General features: G+C 37.6%; 1 protein-coding gene across 2 annotated transcripts in view; it reads left to right on the forward strand.

Annotated features, from left to right (window-relative positions):
• Positions 1 to 21,341, forward strand: part of PSTPIP2 (proline-serine-threonine phosphatase interacting protein 2) — a 72,841-nt gene that overhangs the window by 36,632 nt on the left and 14,868 nt on the right. For both annotated transcript variants that reach the window (XM_043979974.1, XM_043979967.1), the window contains exons 6-8: positions 6,964 to 7,026; positions 16,188 to 16,286; positions 19,188 to 19,233. In XM_043979974.1, the coding sequence (XP_043835909.1) occupies positions 6,964 to 7,026; positions 16,188 to 16,286; positions 19,188 to 19,233 (208 nt within the window). The remainder of the gene's footprint in view (positions 1 to 6,963; positions 7,027 to 16,187; positions 16,287 to 19,187; positions 19,234 to 21,341) is intronic.

A 21,341-nucleotide genomic window follows, 5' to 3' on the forward strand; every position in this document is an offset into this window, starting at 1 on the left:
GGATAAAATGATATTCCTGGAATACAGGTCTGACCAAGTCATTCCCCTAAAGAAAAACTCTAGTGCTACTTCCTGCCAAAATGGTCTAGCTTTCCCAATCCCTCTTAATTCTAGTGCCTTCCCTCTGCTGCTTATTTCCTATTTAACCTGTATATAGTTCATTTGTAAATGTTTGTTTGTATGTTTTCTTCTCCATTAGAGTGAGATCCTTGAGATCAAGGAGTGTCCTTTCCCTTTCTTCATTATCCTGACACCTAGTAAAGTGCCTGGCATGCAGAAGGCACTTAAAAATGCTTATTGACTGACAGGCATACCTATTCCTTGAAAATGCCAAAGTTCACACCAGGCTTAATAATGATCAAGAAATTCAATCAGAAACTATAATAAGTGACATCTTCTTCCCAAGAAATAAACACACAAAAAAGCCAGAAACCCAAAGTCAATAGGAAGGGAGTTCTTTCAGCAAAACAAGCCCCTGTGTGGCCAGAAATGAGAGAATACAGGCTATAGGATCTTTGTCTAGAAGCAGGAAGAGTGGAGGCTCTTTGAAGAAAGACCCAGGATGGTCAGAAAGCACCCAGAGTGAGGATCTTGGATCCTCAGCATAATAATATAATAAGCAGTAACCACCGACCAGCACAGTGCCTCAGTGCTTATACCAGGATAGCCCATGCCTGCCTAGGGGCTCTGAAGTTCTTAATAATCCCTCCTGAGGCACTAGAGAAGGCTCTGAAGATCCAGCACTCTGAAAGTCAAAGATTCATGGGGGACTCATTCCAGATGGTAGAGGTCAGGGCAAGAGCCCAGAAGAGGTGGCAGAGACCAAGTGAAGCTGATCATTTTATCCAAAAGCACAGCAGGGAATGGAGCCCAGCCCTGGTATGAAGCCCTGATTTAAGACACAGACTGGACAGATGAGTAAATCACAGAAAATACTAATATCAAAGGTTATTACAAGACTAGTTCCATAAGCAACTAAATTCGAAGGGAAGAAAAAGGAGTTTTCTTCCACAACAACTACATGAATATCTAGAAGAAATGAAGCAAGAAATAAGAAGTGAAATAAAAGCTCTGGAAGAAAGAATTAGAAAAATAATAACTTAGAAGAGACATTATTAAATCTTAGCCAAGAAATGAAAGCTCAGGGCTGTGAGATCAAGGGCAGGGACTGTCTTTTGTCTTTCTTTGTATTGCCAGAGTTTAGCACAATGCTATGTGCTTAGTAGGCCTCCATCAGTCTCAGAAGACCATGGATCAGCACCTTGAAGAGCCACAGGCCACAGTGTGGCTGTGCGGTCACAGCTCCTGAGTGACTTATAACCAGTAACTGCCGCATCCCGTGTTGTATCTACCCCAGAGGAGTAGCTGGAGTGTCCTCTCCAGGGCCCTGGCCTGAGCGCATCAATTGGAAAACAAGCTGTTGCCCGTGCAGCAAGTTTTCCCTCTCTTCGACATTGGTAGATCCAAAGGAGAGGCAGAGCCAATACAGTTTGGCACCAGTGCCACCGCAGGAGCTGCCAGAGGGATGTGATGTCCAACATCCAACTGCCTAAGGGACTCTGACTCCTGATTTTTCCTCGGGGTTAACTCCCGGAGCCTTTCCCATATATGGGTATAGCCACAAGGCAGCGGAGGTTTAAAATCAGGGTTTCCTTCCCCTAGGCCGGAGCCCCACCTGCCCAAAGCTACTGGTTTTAAGGCGCCAGTGACTCGCCTTCGCCCCTTCTCCTATTAGTGGAAACAGTTCCACCACGAGAAGGCCAGGAGTTGGGCTTTGGTTGTCAGAGGCTATTTGAGATGCATGCTACTGGAGCATTTTTTAGAGAGTGGGAGCTTATCCCCACTCCCACCCTGGCATGACAAACCATTGGAACCTACTATGTGCTTACTACATGCTTATTGACTGACTTGCTAAAAACCATTTTTTAAAGGCCTTTACACAGTATTTCAAGAAATAATAAATGGGGGAAGCTAGGTGGTACAGTTGATAAAGCACAGGCCCTGGATTCAGGAGGACCTGAGTTCAAATCTGGCCTTAGACACTTGACACTTAAAAGCTGTGTGACCTTGAGCAAGTCACTTAACCCTTATTGCCCTGCCCCCCCCCCCAAAAAAAGAAATAATAAACGAAAAGTGCCCAGATCTGTTAGAACCTGAGGATACAGAATGAAACATTTTTTGGACATGAACAATGTGGGAGATTTGCTTTGTTTGATAATGCATATTTGCTACTAGAGTTTTGGTTTTATTTTTTAATTGGAGTGGGGAGATGGGAGGTAGGGGATAGATTTTTGTCAATTTAAAAACAAGTTTAATTTTTAAAAAGAACCAGATGACAAAATAATAAAAGAAAGACTCCACTAGTCACCTCCTCAAGGAAATTACAGAAGGAAATGTCTCAGGAATGTCAAAGAAAAATACTTCAAGAATCTGAAAAGGGGTTCAAATAGAAGGAATTACAGTTAGGCTCACACAAGACCTGATGGCTTCTACTGAAAATGAGAGGAGAATTCAGAATACAGGAAGCCAAAAGGTAAGAGATGCAGGCTTACAACCAAGAATAACGTACACTGCAATGCTGAGTATAATCCTTGGTGGGGTGGGGGAAGAGAAAATGGATCTTTAATGGAATAGAAGACTTTAGAGCATTTCTGATGAAAAGAACATAGATGAATAGAAAATAGTAAATATAAACACAAGAGTTCAGAGAAATCTGGAAAGATAAATTTATTTGAGTAATTGGAAGGAGCTGTATAATGCTGTAATGATAACATTCTAATAGAGGAAGAAGAAACAGGTGTCTGTTCAAAATCTTAACATCTTCAAAGGGTATTTGTTGAGTAAGTTAAGTAAGAAAAACCAAGCTCTTGAGTATTGATTCTATTTTGAGGGTTTCAAGAGCGGAAAGAGAAGGGAAAGGAAGGTAAAAGGAAGAATACACTATTGTAGGGAGAAGAAAGATGAGGGTGGAAATCGCTACTTCTCATAATTAAGGTGTATGAGAATCAGAATATATAAACATGGAGAAAGAGATTGGAGGTGACATCAGTAAACATTACTCATTGTAAATGGACAAAGATAGATTGAATACACAAAGTTTGGTGTAGAAATACATCTCACTCGATATGGAAACAAGTAGAGATAGGGAGAGGGGCATTTGAGAAAGGGGATAATACCAGGAAAGGAAAAATCATAAGCAAATAAAACTTTCTGTTCCTTTAGGGATGATTAAAAGGAGAGAGAAAAAAAGAGAAAAGCAAAGAACTAGATTGAAAGAGGTGCCTTAGATTGTCTCGTAGGCGACTGGGGAATGACTGAAAAAATTGTGGTATATAAATGTAATAGAATATTATTGTTGGGGGCAGCTAGTTGGCACAGTAGATAAAGCACTGGCCCTGGATTCAGAAGGATCTGAGTTCAAATCCAACCTCAGACACTTGACGCTTGACACTTACTAGCTGAGTGACCCTGGGCAAGTCACTTAACCCCCATTGCTCCCCCCCCCCCATAAAAGAATATTATTGTGCCATTAGAAATGAGACATGATTGGGGGCAGCTAGGTGGCACAGTGGATAAAGCACTGGCCCTGGATTCAGGAGGACCTGAGTTCAAATCCAACCTCAGACACTTGACACTTACTAGCTGTGTGACCCTGAGCAAGTCACTTAACCCTCATTGCCCTGCAAAAAAAAAAAAAAAAAAAAGAAATGAGACATGATTTCAGCAAATCTTGTATAGAATGAACAAATATAGAGGTAAGTGAGCAGAACTAGGAGAACAATTTGTGCTAGGGCAACAATATTGTAAAGGAAAACAACTCTGAAAGACTTCAGAACTCTAATCATTACAATGACCATCCGTTTCTCAAGAGCACCTCTCGTGAAGCATACTACCTACTTCCTGGAAGAGATGTCATGGACACAGAGTATAGAAAGAGAGTGACTGTTTTGAGCATGGCCACTGTGAGGTTTCCTTTTCCTTGTCTAGGTTTATTTGATACAAGCTATTATTTTGTTTTGTTTTTGCAGGGCAATGAGGGTTAAGTGACTTGCCCAGGGTCACACAGCTAGTGTTAAGTCTCTGAGGCTGGATTTGAACTCGGGTCCTCCTGAATCCAGGGCCGGTGCTTTATCCACTGTGCCACCTAGCTGCCCCCACAAGCTGCTATAATAATAATAATAATAATAATTATTATTATTATTATTATTATTTTGCTTTTCCCTTTCTTTTTGTTACTGTTGAGGGGAGAGTGGAGGAGAGGACAAGCAACAGTGATGTCAAAAAAAGAGGGTTCTTGTGACAGTTTTTAAAATGCACAAAGGAGAACAGAAAGAAGTTCAGAAGGAAGCAAAAAAAATTAATGCAGTTTTGAAAGTAATTTGTAAATTTCATTGCTTACTTTAAAAAATGACGTATGCAGTGGAGATTCATAGTGTTCTGACAGAAGTTTAGGAAGGTTCAGGAAATACTAAATTCTACTTCAAGGACACATCGAGCACACAACAAGACAGTATAGAAAGCTTGAATTATTGAGGTGATACAATATAAAAGGTAGAAGGTGATGGAAACAGGTCAAGTCTATTGGAACCTAGGTGAAATAGAGCTTATCCTACTTGGGTCCCAAATGGAATGCTATACCCCCAAACCAGTAAACCAGTATGGTGTAACTCCAAACCAGTCTCATAGATTTTTTATGAGTCTCTTGTGTGGGTTGAGCAGGACTACTAGGCTTTGAAGGAACGGAGCTTTGAATGGTGGTGACTGGTCTTGATTCATGCTAGTGGGGCTAGGGAGGGAAAACACTAGGGGAATTAGCAGCTAAATTCATGTTCCAATCTCCACTTGTCCCATTGCTCTTTGATCTTATTCTGACAAGGTGACTCATGGCTTCTTGTTTATTAGATTGAGGAGCCCCCTAGCATCATCACACGGTTTCATGTAGAATTCTCTTTCTGCGTTTGTTGTGTATGGAAATGCTTTTTTGTGTGTGTGCTCAGGTTCAACAATTTAAAAACAACAAAACTCCAGTGGCCCCTTATTGCTTCTTAGATCAAAACCAAACTCTTTTATTTTATGTTTAAAGTTCTTCATAATCTGCCCCCAATCAAGCTCACTATGTATTAATCCTCTTCATACACTCAATGAACCAGCTGAACTGGTCTTCTTGCTATTTCTAATATATTGATTTCTACCTCCTATCTCCATGCCTTTTCACAGGCTGCCCCCCATGCCTGGAATGCCCCCCCACCTCACCTCCAACTATCAATATCCTTAGCTTGCTTCAAAGACCAACTCAAGTGCCACCTTCTATATGAGGTTTTTCTTGGTCCCCCCTCCCACCTCCCGCAGAGCCTAGTGCCTCTTTCCCCTGGAAATCAATGTGTGTGTGTGTGTGTGTGTGCGCGTGTGTGTGTATTGTGTGTATGTACACATACATACTTATTGTATATGCTCAGATGGAGCCACAAAGACTTACTGGGTTGAAATTCTGGCTCAGATCCTTAATAGTTGTGTGATCCTGGGCAAATCTCTCTTAGCCTCAATTTCTTCATCTGTAAAATGGGGATAATAATAGCATCTACCTCACAGGGCTGATACAGTGAGGTAATATATGTAAACAGATTTGTAAACCTCAAAGCACTATCTATTTATTGTTATGGGTGCATGTTATTTCCCCTAATAGTATGTAAGCTTCCCCCAGTGGTATGAAAGTAATAATATAGGCTTCCTGACCACAGAAACCTTTTCTCTTTGTATCCCTGGTGTTTTGTGTAAGCATGGTGCTTGGTACACAGTAGGTGCTTAATAAATGCTTATCAATTGGGTGATTGGCTGAAGGGGAATGGTATCCAGAAAGTCTAGTTAGGTAGTTCAGAGTTAGATTGTGCCAGCCTATATTCATATTTTATCCTATGAACAATTGGGAGCTATTGGTGGTTCTCAAATAACAGATCAGCATGGTCACACCTATATATTAGGAAGATTAATTTGGCAAATATTCGAAAGTTCCATTGAAAAGGGGAAAGAGGAATGTTTGAGATATCAGTTCGAAGGATCATAGGATTGCAAGTTTTTAGTCTGGAAGGTCATATGGTCTAACTTCCATTTTGGTTTGGGGGAAACTGAAGCCTAGAAAGGTTAAGTGACATGCCCAAAGTTATTCTGGGAAAAAAGTGCCATAGCAGAAATTCAAACCCAAGTCCTTCACTCCTTTAAGATTTTCCCTAAATAAGTAAGTTCACTGTCAAAAGAGGGTCTAAAGTCTAAAATTAACATTCTCCCCAAATTCATATGGAGGCTATTACAATAAGAGAAGTGAGGGGAGATGGGAGCTGGATGCAATATGAACTGTGAGGAGAGGAAAGATGCAAGAGGCACTTAGCAAAGTAGAACCTACAGGACTTGGCAATTCATTTGGTGTGAAGGAGGAGGGAGGTGGAGGAGTCAAAGATGATTGAGACCTGGATAGCTGGGAGGGACGGGAAAAAGGAAGGGTGTTTGTCAGAAATTGGCTGGAAGTACTCAGGAAATTTGTGGAATTTCTTTCCCTGTAAATCGTTAGCTATAAGAAAAATATTTAGTTGGGAAGATTTAAGTGTGACATTACCTATGGGTATAGGGGAGGACTGGGTGATCTTTCAAAGTTCTTTCTTGTCCTAATTTGGAGGGGACGGGGCAATGAGGGTTAAGTGACTTGCCCAGGGGTGTCAAGTGTCTGAGGCCAGATTTGAACTCAAATCCTCCTGAATCCAGGGCTGATGCTTTAACCACTGCACCACCTAGTTGCCCCCGTCCTAATATTTTAGGAATACAAAGGAGCAGGACTGGTATTAATAAGATGATTTGTAAAGTGTCTTTTTGATTTATGGAACGGGAGAAGGGTAAAAGTACTTTTGTGCTATACTAATTTCTGTCTTTTTTCCATTGTGATTATTAATTGTATTTTTGCTGTTCCTTCTACAGATAGAAGTTTTGATGGATAACATGCACAAACAAAAACAATTACAATATAAGAAAACTATGGATGTGAGTAATCTTTTGTTTTTGTCTTTAAAAGATGAGTCATCTTTATTTTTTATTTTAGGATTTTATTTTTGTTTTCAACATTCCTTTTTCTAAGATTTTGAGTTGCCAATTCTTTCCCCCCTCCTCAGACAGCAAGCACTCAGATATAGGATATAGACAGATAGATAGACAGATCGATATATGAGATTATATATAGGATAGATATAGATATATACACACACAATCATGCTATAGATATTTCCATATTAGTCATTTTGTAAAAGGAGAATCAAAACAAAAGGGAAAAACCACAAGAAGGAAAAAATAACAACAAATAAAGTGAAAATAGTATATTTAAATATGCATTAAGACTCCATAGTTCTTTTTCTGGATGTAGAGAGCATTTTTCATCATAAGTCTTTTAGAATTACCTTGGATCATTGTATTGCTGAGAAGAGCAGAGTCTTTCATAGTTGATCATAAAGATGAGTCATCTTGACATAGAGATAGCTTGCTGTTGTGTATAGAGACCCTGCCTGTGAGTCAGGAAGACCTGGGCCAAGTCTTGCTTCTTACACATACTGACTGGGTGGCCCTAAAAAAATACATAATCTTTCAATGCCCCAGTCATCTGATTCTCCAAGGGTCATAAATAGGAGAACAGCTACGAATCTGCATGAAGAGAATTGTTTATTGATGGGAAGTCCCTACAAAAATGAAATCACAGATCTAGTCAGTCACTCATCCCACCTCCGGAATTACTGATATAGGCTTGAAATACTGTGCATATCTAAAAATATTTTCTTAAGAACTTGTTTTCCATTCAAACTAAATTTTTTTTTGAGGCAATTGGGGTTAAGTGACTTGCCCAGGGTCACACAGCTAGTAAGTGTCAAGTGTCTGAGGCCGGGTTTGAATTCAAGTCCTCCTGAATCCAGGGCCGGTGCTTTATCCACTGTGCCACTTAGCTGCCCCAATATGAACTAATTTTAAAATTTTAATTTGAGGGGCAGCTAGGTGGCACAGTGGATAAAGCACCGGCCCTGGATTCAGGAGGACTTGAATTCAAACCCGGCCTCAGACACTTGACACTTACTAGCTGTGTGACCCTGGGCAAGCCACTTAACCCCCATTGCCCCGCCAAAAAAAAAAAAATTCATATCCTTATATACTAGATAGGTCTAATAAAAAGATCAGGTGCCTAGTTTTGTCACTAGCTAGTTGTGTGATCCTGAGCAAGTCACTGAAGCTCTCCAGGCTTCCTTTTCTTCATCTGCAAAGTCAGAAGGTGACCTAAGTTTTCTTCCAGTTCTCAGCATCTGATCTTGTGATCTGTTTTTTATCTTTGATATCACAGATAGAGAGACACCAAGAATTGGCTAATGCAAGAGACCTGGATGTACAGGCATGGGAGACAGAGGTTTCCATACAGAGAACTTCCAGATAGACAAGCACAGAAGTAGAAAGGGACATATTTAGAATAGACAGCCTGTCTCAAAAGAGACTTATGGCTGTAAGAGAACTACCTCATGGGGCAGCTAGGTGGCGCAGTGGATAGAGCACGGGCCCTGGAGTCAGGAGTACCTGAGTTCAAATCCGGCTTCAGACACTTAACACTTACTAGCTGTGTGACCCTGAGCAAGTCACTTAGCCCCAATTGCCTCACTTAAAAAAAAGAAAAAAAGAAAAAAGAGAACTACCTCACCCAAACCCAGAGTTTTTGAACTACTATGGGACAGTTTAGATGATGACACAATTCTAAGAAATCCACTTTGGTATGTGACTTACCTGTTCCTCTAAAATTTTATGAGTATATCTATACTGTTTCAGTTCAGATAACAACTTTATCTGAAGAGCAACGTTCAAGGTCTTCCAGGTTCATAGGTCTATTTTTCTCTGCCTGTAGAGATCATCTCAACTTAGAATCACAAAAATCTCAGAGAAGAAACCTTAGAGGTAATCAAGTCCAATGTCTCACTTTGTGCAAGAATTCATTTTGCAATATTCTTGACAGATAATCATCTGTTCTCTGTTTGAATACTTTTTTAGTTTCAGGGAGTTTGTTGTCATAAAATTAGCTTATTCTATTATTGTAGAGCTCTAGCTATCAGAAAGTTCTTCCTTATACTTAGTTGATATGTAATAGATCCTACTTCTGTCCTCAGAAGCAGCAAAAAATAAGCCTATCTTCTGTCTTCTGTATGACGAAAAAAAGGTGAGAAGTTGCAAAGAGGCAAATAGAGGCTTGATGTTAGGAAAAGCCTGCTAAAAGGAAAAACTGTCTGCAAGTGGCATAGGCTGCCAGGGGAGCTTTCATGTTCCCACTACTTGGAAGTCTTCAAGAAGAGGTGGATAGGGGCAGCTAGGTGGCGCAGTGAATAGAGCACTGGTCCTGGAGTTAGGAGGACCTGAGTTCAAATCCGACCTCAGACACTTCACGCACACACATACCAGCTGTGTGACCTTGGACAAGTCACTTAACCCCAATTGCCTCACCCCCCCAAAAAAAAAAAAAGAAAAAGAAAAGAAGAGGTGAATGAATATTTCCCAGGTATTTTGCAGTGGAGATTCCTTTCTGGTATGGACTGGATGAGATGGTGACTGATGTCCTTTCTAAATTTCAAATTAGGTGACATTGTGGCATCCTATCAGTACTTGAAGGTGGCTGTCATGTGCAATCACTATATTGTAGGTTTTGCTTAATTGCTTTTCTTTATTGTAAGGAAAGTTTCAATGGAGCAATGTGTTGGGGTCTTTTTCAGAAATGTCTGTGATATAAAGAAAAAAGCCATCAATAAAATGCCTTTAAAATTAAAAAATACTTAAAATTATTTTAATTTTAAAAATTAAAATAAATAAAATAAAGGTCAATAGATGCACCTTTGTGTGGTTAACAATGAGTAAATAAAGGAAGCTATTGACACATATTTGGAGTCATTTATAATCTTGTAGTTAAAAAAAATTTGCTGGTTTCCACTTACCTGCTCATTTTAAAATGTTATTTTTAATGCACTTATTCACATATTTGAGTAGCTGTACTTGCCATTAGAAGTAAAAAGAAAAACTTTATTTTTTAAGAATTAAAAAAAGAGAAAGTTTTCATGATCACACAAACTTTCTTTATTCCAAACTAAACACCCATGAATCATTTAGCTGTTCCTTGAATGCCTCAGTTTTTATGCTTTTCACTGTCTAGACCATTCTTCTCTGGACATGGTCAGGTTTTTCTAATAACCTTCATAAAATATAACCTCCATAACTGGACATAATGCATCATATGTGGTCTGACCAATTACATCCTACAGTGGAACCTTTCCCTCCATTGATAAGGATGACATATTTCTAACAATGGAATAGAAGGCAGAATTTACTTTTTAGTATCTCTTTTGTACTCATATTAAGTCTTGTGCTCAACTAAAATCTCCAGATCTTTTTCATATTAACTGCTGCTCAATTGGATCTATACTTGTGTACCTGGTAACTTTTTTTTTTAATCTAGATGTACAACTTTATATTTATGCCTATTCATTTTTATATTGTGAATTTGGTCTATTGTTCTAATCTACTGCAAACCTTGTATACAAGACTGAAAAAACTTTTCTAATTTTACCATTTTTCACGTCAGCTCATTCTGGGCTTTAGCCTCCCTGACACCAGTCTTATAATTTCATATCACTCTTTTATATTCTTTGATAACATGCTCTTTTACAGCTGTTGTACAAGTCCTTTCAAATTTGACCTCATCTAAAATGCTCCACATCTCCTGATGGAGAGATGATAGATTCAAGGACTAGAGTGAGGTATATGTTTTTAGGGCCTGGCTAATGAGGGAATTTGTTTTACTTGACTATGTATATGTGTTACAAGGGTTTTCTTTTTCTCTCCTCTCCTCTCTTCTCCTCTTCTTTTCTCTTCTCTCTCTCTCTCTCTCTCTCTCTCTCTCTCTCTCTCTCTCTTGTGTGTGGGAGAGAAGGTGGGAAAGAAAATAGATTTGTATTAATTGAAAAAAAATACATTGAAAAATTTGACCTCATCTAAGAACTTCTTATGAGGTTATACTGATTTTTTTAGTTATATTTCCTTTTTCTTCCTCATTGAAACCTGTTGTGATTGTAAGAACAAAATTTAATTTTTTTTTAGAACCTCCTGTCCCTAAAGAACCAAATTTCCCTTTAGAGTTTCATCTCTGTTTTCTTTAGATTTTTAAAAAACCACTTTCTAAAGTCTAGGATACTGTCATAACTATTTAGTGTTCCTTTTTACACTTTCATGAACTCTAAAAGGATGTGGTTTCTTCTTGCCACTTCTCTATCTCGAAGTATTTCCTCCATATTGGTCAGAATTCACTTCACTATAGCAGTTCCTCTTATTCCTTCCTCTCATCACTCACGATGGATCCACACTTGAGTGCTCTTACACCCAGATCCTCTGTGTGTAGTCTCCCTGAATGGTTTTGTTTTCCCTTTTGCTGTGCATTGAGGACTCAGAACTTTGCCAACACAGATACCAAAGCTGCTCAGGACTTAATGTCATCAAAGACCCAAATGATGCTTCTGTGTATCAGCTAGGTATCAGCTCTAGACTCAGGTCTCTCATTTTGCCAGATTCACAGAAAGGGCTCATGTGACCTTGTTCCTTACTTGTTCCCATATTTTAGCAGAGCTAGGCTTAACAACTACCTCTGGGCTCCCATATAACCATCCAAGGGTTAGCTTAACCATGCCTACTTCTACCACAAATATCAGTGTTAGAAAAGTTCTTGATTCATCTCTTATAGTCCTGGGAATAAAGGAACAATCTAATGTAATAAGCAGCTATGAGCTTATTTCAGCTCAATCCACAATTATAATTCCTCTCCTCTTTGAAAAAAAGGATCTAAATGTTTGAAAAAATATATTATGAACTTAACAGCAACAATCACAAAAATTTCAATATACAAAATAGTGTGTATATATATATATGTATACACGATGTCATGAATGTGTTATATAGTTTGTCTTTTAAAAGAGTGCATTATTGGGGGCAGCTAGATGGTGCAGTGGATAAAGCACCGGCCCTGGAGTCAGGAGTTCCTGAGTTCAAATCCGGCCTCAGACACTTGACACTTACTAGCTGTGTGACCCTGGGCAGGTCACTTAACCCCCATTGCCTCACTAAAAAGAAAAAAAAAAAGAGTGCATTATTTTTAACAAGGTAGTAAGAAAATTTATTTATTCCCTCTTTTGAACTTTTTTGTTTTCTTTTGTATATTTTTTCAACATCTTATTTTTGAGCTTTTCTTTCTTTTTTTTTTTGCATCTTTTGAACTACCCATTAATTCATTCTCTTCTTTTATAACAAAATAGAATTCCTTCTTTGAAGCAAATAAGTCAAGCAAAATAAATCAATACATTTGTCAAGTCTGAATGTGTATGCTTTATTCTGCACTTCTACTCCAGTTCCCCCTAACAAGAATCAGGAGGCATTGTTTCACTAACCATCTTCTCAAGAAATGATTAATCAGTTGTTAATCAAGATTAATCAACAGTTGATATTTGAAATCTTCCAAATATATTTTCCTTTGTATCATTATTATTATTTTTGTATCATTATTATTATTATTATTATTAGTTGCATAAACAACTCTCTTGGTTCTACTTATTTCACTCTGTGGCAATTTATACAAATCTGCTCAAGTTTCTTTTTGTTAATAACATTTTATTTTTTACCAATTACATGTAAAGGTTATTTTTAAAACATTCATTTAAAAATTTTTTTGAATTCCAAATTTTCTTTCTCCTTCTGATTCCCCCTCCCTGAGATGGTGAGAAATTTGATATAGGTTATACATGTGCAATCATGTAAAAGATATTTCCATATTAGTCATGTTGTGAAAGAAGACACAGACCAAAAAGAAAAAAAAAGTGAAAAATGGTATGCTTCAATCTGCATTAAGACTCCATCAGTTCTGATGATGAGTGAGATGAGCAGAACCAGAAGGACATTATACACAGTATCATCAACATTATGTGTTGACCAACTGTAGTAGACGAGATTCTTCTCACCAATCCAATGGTACAAGAAAGTTCCAAAGGACTCATAATGGAAAAGGCTCTCCAAATCTAGAAAAAAAAAAAAAGAACTGTGGAATATGGATGCTGATTGAACCATACTATTTCTTTTGTTTTTGGTGCTGTTGTTTTTCTTTTCTGAGGTTTTCCCTTTTTGCTCTGATTCTTCTCTTATAACATGACTAATGCAGAAATATGTTTGGTGTTATTATATATGTGTGTGTGTGTGTGTGTGTGTGTGTGTGTGTGTGTGTGTGTGTGTGTGTGTAACCTATATCAGATTACCTGCTGTCTAGGGGAGGGGGAGAGGAAGGGAAGGGAGGGAGAAAAATTTAAAATTGGAAATCAAATCAAATCAAAACAAATGTTGACGGGCAGCTAGTGGACAGAGCACTGTCCCTGGAGTCAGGAGGACCTGAGTTCAAATTCAGCCTCAGACACTTAACACTTACTAGCTGTGTGACCCTGGGCAAGTCACTTAACCCCAATTGCCTCACCAAAAAAAAAATGTTAAAAACTATCTCTACATGTAACTGGAAAATAATAAAATACTTTTATTTAAAAAAAAAAAAGACTCCATCAGTTCTATCCCTGAAGGTAGATAGCATTTTTTTTAACAGAGCATAATGAAACAGGCATTTTGTTACATAACTATTTTTAAATTTTCGTTTTCTTAACTATACTTTTGTAACTAGGGAGAGTGATTTTACTTTTTCCTTTAAGTATGGGTAGGGAAAATTAAAGGGAGAAATGAGGAATTAGTAACTTGTGATACTGCCCTCAAAAAAGAAAGGAAAGAAAAGAATGTTAATGAATCATTTAAAAAATTACATGAAAGTGAGTAGTAGGAAGTTCAAAAGGGGACCCAGATGAACAGGCAATGTTAGAATTGTCATGTTAAAATTAATACACATTTAACAAAAAACCAAACTGTACATAGTAGATATTCATGGCTCCATAGACAATCCCCACCCCCTTTTTTTGGTTCTTATTTATATAAGGGTTTCTGTTTGTCAAGTTCATAATAATAAAAAAGAAAATTAAAATTTTCACAGCGTTCAGTTTTTATTGTTTTGTTGCTTTTTCTATTCATGCTGTTTTGGTCATTATGTTTATTGTTTTCCTGATTATACTTACTTCATTTTCACTTACTTCACAATGATTTGAATTCTTTTTCACTGTCTTTTTTGTCCTCATCTAAAAGTCAGAACTAGAACCCAGGTCTCTTGACTTTTAGTCCAATGCTCTACTAACATTCACTGTCTCAGTTCACAAAATCAAAGGCTCTTAATCATTTTTGTTTCATATATCCGTTTGGCAATTGTTGAAGCCTATGGAACTTTCTTCGGAATAATTTAGTTAGAGGTTCCTGAAAATAAGGAGGTAATTTTTCCCGCACTCATGTTTATAGACTTTCTAAAATTAATCCACAGATGCTTTATGGGAACATGGACTCCAGATGAATAATTCCTGTAGTAGATGATTACTCAACCCTGAATTTTGTTTTGTTTAAGTAGATCAGGACTTTGTTAAAATAGTTGGATTTTTCTAGTTACTTTTTGAGCCTCTTAGGCCAGAATTTTGTGGATTTTTTTTGCTATTATTGATACTAATAGTAGTATATAGTATAGCTTAAAATCCATAAATTCATGAACATGCTTGAATAGATATAAATGACCAGCATATACCAATGGATAGTTATCATAATTTAGTACTTGTAACATTCATCTTTAACAAAGACGTACCAATTTGGACACTTTTATGTATAGGACTATATTTTGAAGATGCTATGCTTTGGTACTATAATTCTCAGTTATGAATCTAAAACTATACATTTTCCTGATTTTTTTTGGTCTATACCAAATTCTTCCATTCTTATTTTAATCAAGTATTTTTTCTTTTTTTTTAATTAAAAAAATGGTTTACATATGCTCTTTTGTGTGTGTGTGTGCGCACGCGCGCGTACGTGTGCATGTGCAATGAGGGTTAAGTGACTTGCCCAAGGTCACACAGCTATAAGTGTCAAGTATCTGAGGCTGGATTTGAACTCAGGTCCTCCTGAATCCAAGGCCAGTGCTTTATCCACTGAGCCACCTAGCTGCCCCTACATGTGCTTTTAATAAGAAATGTCTCTTCCTTGAAGTGGCTACCATTAACTACTTGGTGAAAAGTTAGGAAGAGAGCCAGTCCCCACTTTGGTCTTTATTGCATTGCAAAGAATTTTTTTTAATAAAGTATTTTATTTTTTTCCAGTTACATGTAAAGATAGTTCTGAACTTTTGTTTATACAAGCTTTCCAATTTCAGATTTTTCTCCCTCCCTCCCCTCCCTCCCCCCCTCCCCTAGACAGCAGGTAATCTGATATAGGTTTTATATATATATATATATATATATATGTATGTATATACATACACACGTATATATACAATAACATTAAACATATTTCTGCAGTAGTCATGTTATAAGAGAAGAATCAGAGCAATGATGAAAAACCTCAAAATAGAAAAACAACAGCACCAAAAACAAAAGAAATAGTATGTTTCAATCAGCATCTATACTCCACAGTTCTTTTTTTACCCTGGATTTGGAGATATTCTTCCATCATGAGTCCCTGGAACTCTTCTGTACCATTGCATTGGTGAGAAGAATCTCGTCTATCACAGTTGGTCAACACATAATGTTGATGATACTGTGTACAATGTCCTTCTGGTTCCGCTCATCTCACTCATCATCAGCCCACGCAAGAACCTCCAGGTTTCTCTGAACTCCTCCTGCTCATCATTTCTTATAGCACAATAGTATTCCATTGTATTCATATACCACAACTTGTCCAGCCATTCCCCAATTAATGGGCATCCCCTCAACTTCCAATTCCTTGCTACCACATAAAGAGCAGCTATAAATATTTTTGGACATGTGGGTCCTTTTCCCTTTTCCATGATCTCTTTGGGAAAAAGACCCAAAAGTGGTATTGCTGGGTCAAAGGGTTCATTGCAAAGAATTTAAATCATTAATTTAATTTTAACGTTAAATCTAAGACTTTACAATCTTCTTTGGAGTATATAGCTCTGACAATGTAAATCTCATGTCTTATCCGTCTCACTCTGATTTTTTTCTTATGAAATGACAAAGGTAAAGAAGATCTATGAACAGAAGTGCAAAGATAAAGATGAGGCAGAACAGGCAGTGCATCGGAATGCAAATGTAGTAACTCCAAAACAACAAGAGAAGGTAACTTGAAAGACATTTTTCCTGCTCCCTACCTTGTCACTGGCATAGGTCAAGATAAATAAGATGAGACCTACCTAAAAAATCTGGTTGAAAGCAAATAAAATTATTTTTTAGGAAGCTTAATTACTATCAATAATTGGTATCTTATTCCTTCAAGGTCATTGTTATTCAAAGCACACTAATGATATTATTGGGATTTGCTTTGTGAATGTTTTGGGGACTATTTTTTTAAAAATAGATCTCTTTTTAATACTATTGTGAATAATATTTTCATCTGAAAGGATAAATTATCCATTCAATTTTGCAATGTGGGAAATAAAGATTTCTATCAATCAGAACACGAGACTACTTTTGTATTTAGGACAGTAACAAGAGAGAAAGAGTACATAATGGGGGAGCTAGGTGGCGCAGTGGATAGAGCACCGGCCCTGGAGTCAGGAGTACCTGAGTTCAAATCTGGCCTCAGACACTTAACACTTACTAGCTGTGTGACCCTGGGCAAGTCACTTAACCCCAATTGCCTAAAAAAAAAAATTAAAAAAAAAAAAGAAAGTACATAGTAAATAAAACTAAACTCAACATGAAATTATTGGTAGGATTATAACTTCCAACTGCTCTGATCACTCAACAATGTACCTAATCTTCATAGATCAAAGCTTCTTAAACTGTGGGTCCCAACCCCATGGGTCACATAACAATGTGGGGTTATGAAAAATCTGGCAACAGTAAAATGTATACCTATTTTATATACCTATATGCCTGGGGTTGCATAAAAATTTCTTGGGAAAAGGGGTTGTGAGTGGAAAAAGTTTAAGAAGCCCTGTCATAGATCACCTGGAGAATTGACCTTATACTCATGGTCTCAGATGACTTACACCAATGTGCAGGGATTGCTAATAAACAAAGGGAATATGAATTTTTAGTGCAAGGAAGTAACTATGGCTTCATGGATATAAACAGGATGGTGTGATGGGACTTCAGACTAGAACTCTGCAATGGAGGAATTTAGCTTTTTCAAAAGAAATAGCTCAAGCAGGAAGGATGGTAAAGTAGCATTTTATTGCAATAAAATAAAGACAAAGAAATCCATAGACCTGCAGGGTGAGGTGGGGGAAGCATGGCAGAAAACATTAGGCTAAAGATCAAAAAGGAAGTAGTAGTAGGAAGAACACTGATGTGGAGGTATAACAAGGGGTATTCTGGAGGTAATTTTAAATGGCCTGAAGAAGCTACTAATTAAAATTTCAGTGTGAGTATTTACAACTGAGGTCAGCAAATGTTACCAATTGGGCCTTGTTTCGTTGATTGTCAAGACTTGAGAAATAATGCAGATTAAACTGAAAAGTATGTCATATATACAATTTTTCTGAAGAGCTGGTTGTTAAACATTTATCAGCATTCCCCTGGGCATACTCCAGTTAAAGTAATTTATTGGTTACGCAAGAAATATCGACCTTGTTGAAATAATACATAGGGAATTGGTGGCATAGAAAGTGTTATAATGGACAATTTAAGGAAGATCATCTCATTGGAGTTTTACAATGTTACAGCATGGTTTGGTTACAATTCATTAATTTTATTGTGAAATAAAATGATAAAGAGGCAAAAAGTCATTGTGTCACCTTGGAATTTTGTGAGAGGTAAGGAAAATAATGAACCCAATCACATTTATAGCTGAGGTTTTAGAGAAAATACAGAAAGGATTTAGAAAATGCAGATATGATTTCATGGTCAATTCTCTTGAATGGGAAAATGAACAAAAATGATTGTGTACGTGTAATTGAAGATAAATACAGAAGTGTGGCACAATCCAATAAGAATCACCTTAGGAGTGCTAAAGACCAAAATAAGCTGGGGGCAGGGGCAGCTAGGTGGCATAGTGGATAAAGCACCGACTCTGTATTCAGGAGGACCTGAGTTCAAATCCGGCCTGAAACACTTGACACTTACTAGCTGTGTGACCCTGGGCAAGTCACCTAACCCTCATTGCCCCGCAAAATAAATAAATAAATAAGCTGGGGCTTTTGAAGAATCATAATAATAACATTTTAGTTTGTTGGTGTTAAGAATCCCCAAACAGAAGACACAAGCTCACTTCTTCAGGTTTGTAGAAAAACAGATAACAGAGAGGATGGAACTATTCAATTACTATTTTGTTTGTTTCTCTCTTTTTCCCCCATCAAGAATAATGCTCTTTAGGTTGGAAAAGATAGAACAAACAACGGGACTGAGGAATTAAAACCTAATATAAGTAAGGAGTTAGTAAGAGTACCTCCTGCCCTAAATGAGTTCAGGTTCTATGAAATACCAAAAGAACTTTTGAATATGATTCCTATACTTTGAAGAATCCATGATGAATGGATGCTGCTGGAAATACAAGTTAGAGGGCTGGTGTAGACAGTAGCTTGTCTGAAAGAAATTTGGGAGTTTTAGTGGACTACAAACTAAATATCAGTGAATAGTGTTGATCAACAAGAGGTATTTAAGTACTCACTATGTACCAGGAGCTATACCAAGTGTGGGGGATGGTATCCAAAAAAGCTCACGTAATCTTAGGTTGTGTTAAGAGCAGCTTTGTGCCTAAGACTATGTTGGTCTGGTTGTTTTGTGACCTTGTCATACCACATGTTGGGAAAGACACTGATAAATTAGAGGGTATCCAGAGTTGGGAAACCAGGGTGGTGAAGGTTCAAGTTCATGCCATGTTGGGATGAGTTGAAGGGAACTAGGGGTGATTACACTGGAGAAGAAAAAACCTGAGGAGAGAACTTTCTTCAAGTATTTAAAGGGCCATCATGTGGAACAAGGTTTCTGTTTGTTCTGCTTGATCCTACAAGATAGAACTAGGAGCAATGGATTGAATGATTCTGTAGGTTTCTCATTTTCTTTTTGTTTTCAAAGCTCTTTGTGAAATTGGCCACTTCAAAGACTGCTGTAGAAGATTCTGGTGAGTGGGGCTATCTATCTTCATGGTCACATTTATTATGTCCTTAGTGTGTGTTGGACACTGTGCTAGGTACCAGTTATACAAATTCAAAAGTAAAACAATCCCTGCTCTTAAGGAGTTTGTGTTCTACTGGGCTTGAGGATTGTATCCAACACATTTATAGATAGGTAGATATAGGATATATACAAAATAGTCAGTAATGTTTTGGGAGAGGGCGGTAACAACTGGGGAAATTAGGAAAGACCTCTTAATGTTTGGCTTTTTTTTTTTTTGATGAAACAATTGGGGTTAAATGACTTGCTCAGGGTCACACAGCTAGTAAATTTTAAGTGTCTGAGGTTGGATTTGAACTCAGATCCTCCTGACTCCAGGGCTGGTACTCTATTCACTGAACCACCTAGCTGCCCTAGTGTTTGACATTTTTAAGGGTTATAGGGCATTTCCTTCTTTGCACCCCCAAAGTAGGGTATTCTTTCCTCTGGCAAGTAAAACGAAGTTGTCTTTGCTAAGATGGAGTCCCCAACCATTTTTCGTAAAAGGTTAACTCTGAATGTCTTTGAAATAAACAGGATCCTGAGAAAGGGAAAGAGCTAATGGCAATGAGCCCTGGATGATGAACTTTATACCTATAGAAGTCTATGGAAAAGGCATTGGATTTGGACATTAAGAACATGGGGTAGAATCCCAACTATGCTATTTCCTACAAATATTATTTTGGGCAAGACATTTCCCTGCACTGGGCTTCAGTTTTCTCATTTATAAAATGAATGGGTTAAGAATAGATGGACTTGGGGAGGCTAGGTGGCGCAGTGGATAAAGCACTGGCCCTGGATTTAGTAGTACCTGAGTTCAAATCCGGCCTCAGACACTTGACATTTACTAGCTGTGTGACCCTGGGCAAGTCACTTAACCCTCATTGCCCCACAAAACAAAACAAAACAAAAAAAGAATAGATGGACTTTAAGATACTCCAGTCCTGTCCTTAGTGAGGAGGGCAGGATGGTTAAAGGTTGATAAGATATCTCCTTTCTTTTGGTTCCTTGGCATTTCAAGTTGGGTGCTTCAGTGAGGGGAATAACTTCATGTCATACTGCACTCCCCAAAGTTTGCCATTGTCTGGGGAAAGAGTATTGTGATAGCTGCTTTATGATGGATTTCCTGGGGAACCCTGCTTTAACATGATACAAGAGAGAACTTGTGTCAGTCCACAAAGCTCTGAAGCTGGTACTAGGGAAGAAGTAGCCAGGAACTGAGAGGACAGGTTCCACTGGTTCTAAGAACTAGCTGCTCATCAGTTTGCAAAGTTGTAGAACACTCAGCACACCAGATAATAAACTATATACTTCTGATGACTTGGCCTTCTTGTTGCCTTTTTATACTGGGAGTGAGTCAAAACTACCTTTAAAAAGGATTTCTCTCAACTTAATAGTGACCATTTATTTCCATTCAGAATATATTGTAGTCACCTTCCCCATCTAAGCTTTTTTTTCCCTATTCATTGTTTTCAGATAGTCTAATAATTCTTAAATGATCTCTCTTTGATCTATTTTCCAGATCAATTATTTTTCCTATGAGATACTTCACATTTTTTTCTATTTTTTTTTAGTCTTTTGACTTTGTTTTATATTTCTTTTTTAATGTCTCATTGAGTCATTGGCTTCCACTTGGCCAATTCTAAGTTTTAAGGAGTTACCTTCTTTCAGTGAAATTTTGTGCTGTATTTACCAGGCTATTGATCATCTTTTCACATTTTTCTTGCATAACTCTCATTTCTTTTCCCAATTTTCCTTCTTTTACTCTTATTTGAGCTTTAAAATCTTTTTTTAAAAAAACTCTTTCTTTAGTTCTTTTAGGAATTATTTTTGGGCTTCTATCCAATCTTCAATCTTCTTTGAGGCTTTCCTTCTAAGTGTTTTTAGGTCACTGTCTTCTTTTGTACTTGTGTCTTGAACTTTCTTTTTTCTTTCTTTTTTCTTTCTTTCTTCCTTCCTTCCTTTCTTTCTTCCTTCCTTCCTTCCTTCCTTCCTTCCTTCCTTCCTTCCTTCCTTCCTTCCTTCCTTCCTTCCTTCCTTCCTTCCTTCCTTCCTTCCTTTCTTTCTTTCTTTCTT

The sequence above is a fragment of the Dromiciops gliroides genome, chromosome 1 (genome assembly GCF_019393635.1).
Source record: "Dromiciops gliroides isolate mDroGli1 chromosome 1, mDroGli1.pri, whole genome shotgun sequence".
Taxonomy (NCBI): Eukaryota; Metazoa; Chordata; class Mammalia; order Microbiotheria; family Microbiotheriidae; genus Dromiciops; species Dromiciops gliroides.